A 6,309-nucleotide genomic window follows, 5' to 3' on the forward strand; every position below is an offset into this window, starting at 1 on the left:
GGCATCTTTTGTTGTGGAAAAATCCCAAAAGCTCCAAAAGCTCCAAAAATCAGACCATCGAAAATCCAAGCAGTAACCCAGAGAGAAAGAGAACTCAGTTTATTACGCCAGAGCTTCCAGAAGAGCTAGTGCTCTGAAAATCTGGGCAGTGAGCTTAGGGGCAATTTTGCTTTTATACCTGCGTATAAACGGGCTGATTCACAGACCTCTGACATTGCTATGGGCTACGGGCAGTTACAGAGCATGGGATTTTTCAAACAGGCACTAAGGCAATACATCTTAAAGGGGAGGGGAGACATCTGTCTAAACACTAAAAACAATAGATCTTAAAGGGAGGGTGAGTTCTCAGTGGACCCTGAGATCTTTGGCCTACGCAGCAAGCATGTTTACAGAAGCAGAACAAAGGACTGATTAGAAGTGTTGGCCATTTAAGTGGGAAATTCCTCTTCGCTTTCGGGATCTCATTGCACGATTACTTCCAAGGGTGATTTTAATAAAACAGGATGGGCTATGACATTGTGTCACGAGATTTCAGGTCGCCCCTTTCTCTGAACTGGCTGTGTGATCGATGCGGGAGAGCACTGTGTTCAGCCGGCAGCCGGCACCGTGACTGTGGGGGTGTGGGCCCTAGAACCTGCAGGTGAGCAGCAGCCACAGGAGGGAGGGGTGTCCAGGTGGGGTGGACATGAGGACAGGCACAGGGCTGGGAGGGCAAGAGTGTCCGGAGGACCGCAGAGAGTGAGGGCTGCGGTTTAGGGTGCAGGGGTGGATACGGGCTTGGGGGAGGATGAGCTGGTCAAGGCTGAGGCTGGTAGAAATGCAGGGGTGGCCTAGGAGGAGCCACAAAGCCAAGCTGGGCACCACTGGGCAGGTGCGGGTGGGGGCAGGGGCGGGTTTGCTGTCTGGAGAGAGGCTAGATCAATGCCAGGGGGAGACCAGGAGGCCAGGACAGAGGTCGTCAGGTGGCCTGAGCTGAGAGGGGGCTGTCAGGCTGGAGGACACGCTGAGGGTGGGGCTTTCCTCCTGGGAGAAAGTCGCGACACACAGGGCAGCCCCCGGCTGTGCCCCAAGGGGCCGGACGACGCAGGAGCCCAGAGTCTAGTCCACACGCCCTGGGCCCTCACCTGGGGCTTGGCTGTCCTTCCCCTTCCTAAGCCCCGCCTCCAGGAAGTGGAGGTAGAGAAGCCAGCGGCCTCTCACCCACGCGGGGACATTGCAGCCTCATCTCCTGGGCACGGGGACTGTACCAGCTTCCGTCACCTTGGACAGCTCGGTGTCTGCTACAGAGACTGGGCGTGAGAAGGGGAGTCAAGGGCAGAGAGCAGGGACCAAGTCATCAGGTGAGAGCCCACGATGGCCGCCCCCTTCCTCTCTGAGTCTCTCCCCGCCGCCTTCCACCCTGCCCCGTCTCTCCCCCCCCGCCTTCCACCCTGCCCTGCACCCCCCACTGCCCAGCCTCCCGATCTTCAAATGTTGGAACTAGACAACGCCTCCACGGCCTCTCTTCACCATTTACAGGGGCTTCGGAGGGAAAAGGGGGTGTTCCAGGCGAAGGGGAAGGAAGAGCAGGGCCAGACCGAGATCCGCTTCCCCAACGCAGGGTCCGGAGCTGCCTTGGGTACTATTCTCATGAACAAAACTATGCGTTCCGTGTCTTTTGAAATTCCTGGGGAGCCCAGTGCCGTTCTCGGAACGTGCAGCCAGACTCAACCGACCTTTGTCCTCAGGTCAAAGACCACGTCCACAGGTCACACAAAGGGGAGCAAGCGTGTGAGCCCCAGCTCTCTAAAGTGGGGAACTGCACGTCCTGCTAGAGATCAGTCAGGACCCAGGAGACCCCACCCAGCTCACCGAGGCGGCGGCGACCATGGACCAGGAGATGGAGGTGTGGCAGCAGGAGTTCCAGGAGCTGATTCAGGAGGAGAAACCCTGGGACCAATGGACCCTGACACTAGACAGACATCTGACTCCCAATCTCTTGCAGCCATACTGGAAATACCACCAGCAGTCGGTCTTTGCCAGGTGAGGAGGGAATGCGGTGGTATATATACCTTCCAGAGAATCCTTCCTTATTTCTTACTGTGTCTACTTGTTACTTTTCTTGTTCTGCTCCACGCCTGTAAACTGAAGATTACGGGAGGTAAGGTGGCCACCACCCAAGAACGTTTAGCTTCATTCAAGGTGGTTTTCATTTTTATAATGAAACCCAAAACAACAGCAGGACTGCGCACGGGTGTGGGCAAATGCCTAGATTCGGAGAAATCAGGCTGCAAGGGGTGACCGCAAAGGGAAGGGGAGGGATGGTCATGACTTTGCTCGAGCACAGGAGAGCTGGGTGAGCAAGGCTCGGCGCATGCGCCCCTGTCTTGGGAGACCTGAAGCTCATGAGGGAGGCCCCTGTGCACTGAGGAGACCCCCTCCCCAAAGTCTCACCCTGTCTTTCCCAGGTGGGAAAGCAGAGGCCCAAGGATGGGGGTCACCCCCCTGCACACAGGGTGGGGGCCTGGGGCTCTGTCCCAGGACTGGGGCAGGGGCCTGCTCTCTGCCCACTGCCCCGTCTCTGGGAGAGGGTCTGTGGAGAGGAGACAGCTCTGCTCTCCTCACTACCTGGAGTTGTCCCAGGCCGGGAACTGGCGCCAGGAGCATCTGAGCAAAGTCTCAGCGCTCCTTTATTTGTTTGTTTGTTTGTTTTTGTTTTTTGTTTGTTTGTTTGGGGAACTTCGAATTCTGTGCTGGCACACCAACAGAGAAGCGTGACCCAGAGTGGGGGCAGGGCCCCGCGGCTTAGAAGAACAGGGCCCAGACCCCTTTGCACCTCTCGACTCCCCAACTCTCTGAATGACTTCCCAGCAGGGTCATCTCACCCGCGGGGGTCACAGCAACTTGGCATCTTCCCTTCATTTCATCCTCACGTTCACCCCATCCTGGGACGCAAGAATCAAGATGCAGGAGGGAGGCTTGACTGACTCCTTCCCATCCCCCTCCACTTCCCCGGCCCAGACTCCAGATGCCCCAGGCTAGGTTTGGCCGCTATAACAAATAAACCCTGAAATATCAGAGACTTAATCTAACACATGGCACCAAGTTCCCCAAAGCACAGGAGGAGAGAGCCAGAGCATCTTCCAAGGGCTTCTGTGCCCGTTCCGGAAGTGGCACGTATCACTTGGATCCACGTCCGATTAGCCACCTATTCACATTACCCCAACTTGGATCCACGTCCGATTAGCCAACTAGTCACATTGCCCCAACCTAACTGCAAGGGGGCTGGGAAAAGGCAGGGAACGCATGGATAATTCAGTGGCTGCTAAATGTCTCTGCCAGACTGCAGCCCGCTGCTCTCCCACAATGCCTATCTTGGGTGCTGCCATGTGCTTCCCTGCCTTCTTCTCTCTCTCCATCCGTCCTGACATGTATTTGTCCAACTACCTTAGCTCAGAAAATGGCCCTTCTCCCTGCTGAGTGAAGTGTCATTCTCTTGTACTCTGTCTGAGGCCCGAGGCGTGAGGACTATGGAGTTTTTCGGGCTACTTTGAACAGTGAATTGGGACGGAGAAGGGCAAAGAAGGGAGAGCTAGACCTGATCTGCCCGTAACACTGGCAGACCGAGGCAGGCCTGGAGGAGAGGCCTGAGCAACTGAGAGCGAAGCACTGTTTTCCCTAGGACGCCGGACCTTGGAGGGCCCCTCGTTGACCTGTGGGTCTCTGACTTACTGTCTTAGTCCTTTGAGGCTGCTATAACACATTTCTGAGCCCAGACTGGGAAGCTGATAAACAACAGAAATTTATTGCTCACAGTTCTAGAGACTGGAAGTCCACAATCAGAGTGCCGGCTGGTCAGCCGAGGGCTGTCTCTGTGTCACAGACGTCTCATTGTGTCCTCACATAGCAGTAGGAACTAAGGAGCTCTGTGGGGTCTCCTATATAAGGGCACTTATCCCATTGGTAAGGGTTCCACCCTCATGACCTAATCATCTCTCAAAGGCCCCCACCTTCTAACACCATCGCCTTAGAGCGTTAGGATTTCAACGTATGAATTTGAGGGGGATGCAAGTATTCAGACTATAGCACTTACCAACCCCCCCACCTTGTATGTATTTGTGGAGGTCAATTCAGGGTCCTTGGGGGCTGATTTAATGGATCCTGTTGCCCACAAATCTGCATCTGGAGTCAGGAAACTGGAGTTTCTTGTCTTGCCTCTCAGATCCACTGAGTCTCTGGGCATGACAAAGTCACCGCGTGCGCCTTATCTCTAAAACGATCACACTGGACTTAGAAGGTGCCCAAGATCCCTTTCAGCTCCGACGGCTTGTGATCTGCTATCTTCGTGATGAGATTCCTGTGGGTCACAGAGCACATCGGTGGCACGGTGGAGACAGGAGTGAGGGGCTCAGGAATTTCTTCCCCGACTAACCCATGACCCCAGTCAAGTCATGTCTCTGTGTGGCTGGTCACGCCTTCTTCCCTTGGCCATATTGAGCCAAGCCGAGGGTTCCGTTTTCTGTCTCCACAGATTCCAGTGCTCCCGGTGCTCTCGCAGCTGGGCCTCTGCCCAAGTTCAAGTCCTTTTCCACATGCACTGGAATAAGAGGACATCCACGGGCCAGGTGAAGATGCGGGTCTTTGCCCAGAGGTGTCGGAAGTGCTCCCAGCCTTCATTTGAGATTCCTGAGTTCACAGAAGAAAACATCTCAAGGATCCTGAACAACCTGGTGTCCAAAATTCTGAAGGAATGCTACGGAGAAAGATTTAAGTCGATGGAGGAAATCCCTACCATCAAGGACTGCCCCCTTAGAGGGGCACATGACAGTGACAACTGCGAGGCGTGTCTGCGGGGCTTTTGTGCTAGGAGGGGGTTAGATCTGGCCACACAGTCACGGACTTCCCCATCATTTTTCTCAACAAGCTCATCTGAAGAAATCTCCAGCTCTACGCCTTCTTCCACGAGGAGCAGCACCGCAGAGGATTCAGTGACAGGAAACACCCAGATGAAGAAAGAGGAGGCATTACACAGGCCGAGAGCAAACTCCAACCACCAGGGGCAAAGTATAATCCTAAACTCACCTGAAGAAATCTCCAGCTCTACGCCTTCTCCCACGAGGAGCAGCACCGCAGAGGATTCAGTGACAGGAAACACCCAGATGAAGAAAGAGGAGGCATTACACAGGCCGAGAGCAAACTCCAACCACCAGGGGCAAAGTATAATCCAGGTCTCCACCTTAGGTGAGGATCTATATTCCCACATAGCCCAGAATCTCACACACAGGAATGTGGTTGTTTGCTGCTGCGCTATAATCGTTCTAATCCTAATCGTGGTGGTGGTGGTGATTGCTGTAAAACTCACTAACTGAACCTCAGAAGCATGATGTTAAGTTTAAAAAGTCAGACATACGAAGTCATATATTCTATGATCCCATTGATGTGAAATGTTCAGAACAGGTAAATCGGGACACAGGAATTGGATTGGTGGCTCCCTGGGGTTGGGGAGAAGGGGGGAAATGAGAGCGACCACTTAATCTTGAGGGTTTTTCTAAAAGGAGGGGGAAGAAGATAGAGCTGGTGGTCACACGACACTGTGAATGAGCTAAATGCCACTAAATTGCTCAAACGGTTCATTGAATGTGAATTTTCATGGTTAATTGAATGTGAATTTCACCTGAATTTGGGGGGGAAAAAAAAGACTTCTGACATTTCATTATTCTCTAGAGAACAGAGACTTTATAAAGCCTTTGTGGCTCCCAGAACCATTTAGAAATCTCATGAAAACTGAGGGTCGCCTCACGAGAAAATTTTGCACAGCCCCCCTGATGTCAGTCTGTGGAGGCCTTTGCAGTCAACAACAATAGGCTGGACACCTGGGTTCTAAAGCAAAGGCCTCCACAGTGGGAGTACACACGGCTGGGAGGTGAGGCAAGACCATCCGCTGAGGCGGGCGAGATATCCTTAAAAATCCATTTAATTTTTCTTAACTATTTCTTGTCACGTGTTTTAAAACGTATGTTAACATGTTGGTAGAGAGGTATAGTGATATACTGTATAAGGAAATCAATAAACCCCCACTTGGAGTGTAAGCTCTGTTTTTCATCGACTGGGTGGCAGTTACACACCCAGGGAGGACCCTTGTTTTAAAGGACCACGTGTGGAAATCTGTATGGAGTCTCACCAGGATTCTGAAACTGAGTAACTTTTCAAAGGTGTCTGATCCGATTCATGAGAATAATTTGAAGATTCATCCTCACATCTTTTTGATCTGGAAAACTCCCTCCGTTCATGTGACTGAAATCAAATCAATCGTCAGGCCTTTACTGCAAA

General features: G+C 52.8%; 1 protein-coding gene across 1 annotated transcript; it reads left to right on the plus strand.

Moving 5' to 3' along the window:
- Positions 1 to 1,867: 1,867 nt before the first annotated feature.
- RTP3 (receptor transporter protein 3) lies at positions 1,868 to 5,348 on the plus strand. Its single transcript, XM_006914908.1, has 2 exons — positions 1,868 to 2,022; positions 4,511 to 5,348. The coding sequence occupies exons 1-2, from the start codon at positions 1,868 to 1,870 to the stop codon at positions 5,346 to 5,348; spliced, it is 993 nt and encodes a 330-aa protein (XP_006914970.1).
- The last annotated feature ends 961 nt before the right edge of the window (positions 5,349 to 6,309 follow it).

This window comes from Pteropus alecto, unplaced genomic scaffold (assembly GCF_000325575.1).
Source record: "Pteropus alecto unplaced genomic scaffold, ASM32557v1 scaffold156, whole genome shotgun sequence".
NCBI classification, from domain to species: Eukaryota; Metazoa; Chordata; class Mammalia; order Chiroptera; family Pteropodidae; genus Pteropus; species Pteropus alecto.

Bases quoted from the DNA above. Each gene is read 5' to 3' on its own strand.
- RTP3 (XM_006914908.1), top strand. From the start codon at position 1,868: ATGGACCAGGAGATGGAGGTGTGGCAGCAGGAGTTCCAGGAGCTGATT. The intron at 2,023-4,510 runs GTGAGGAGGGAA...CTGTCTCCACAG, and splicing joins CAGCAGTCGGTCTTTGCCAG to ATTCCAGTGCTCCCGGTGCT.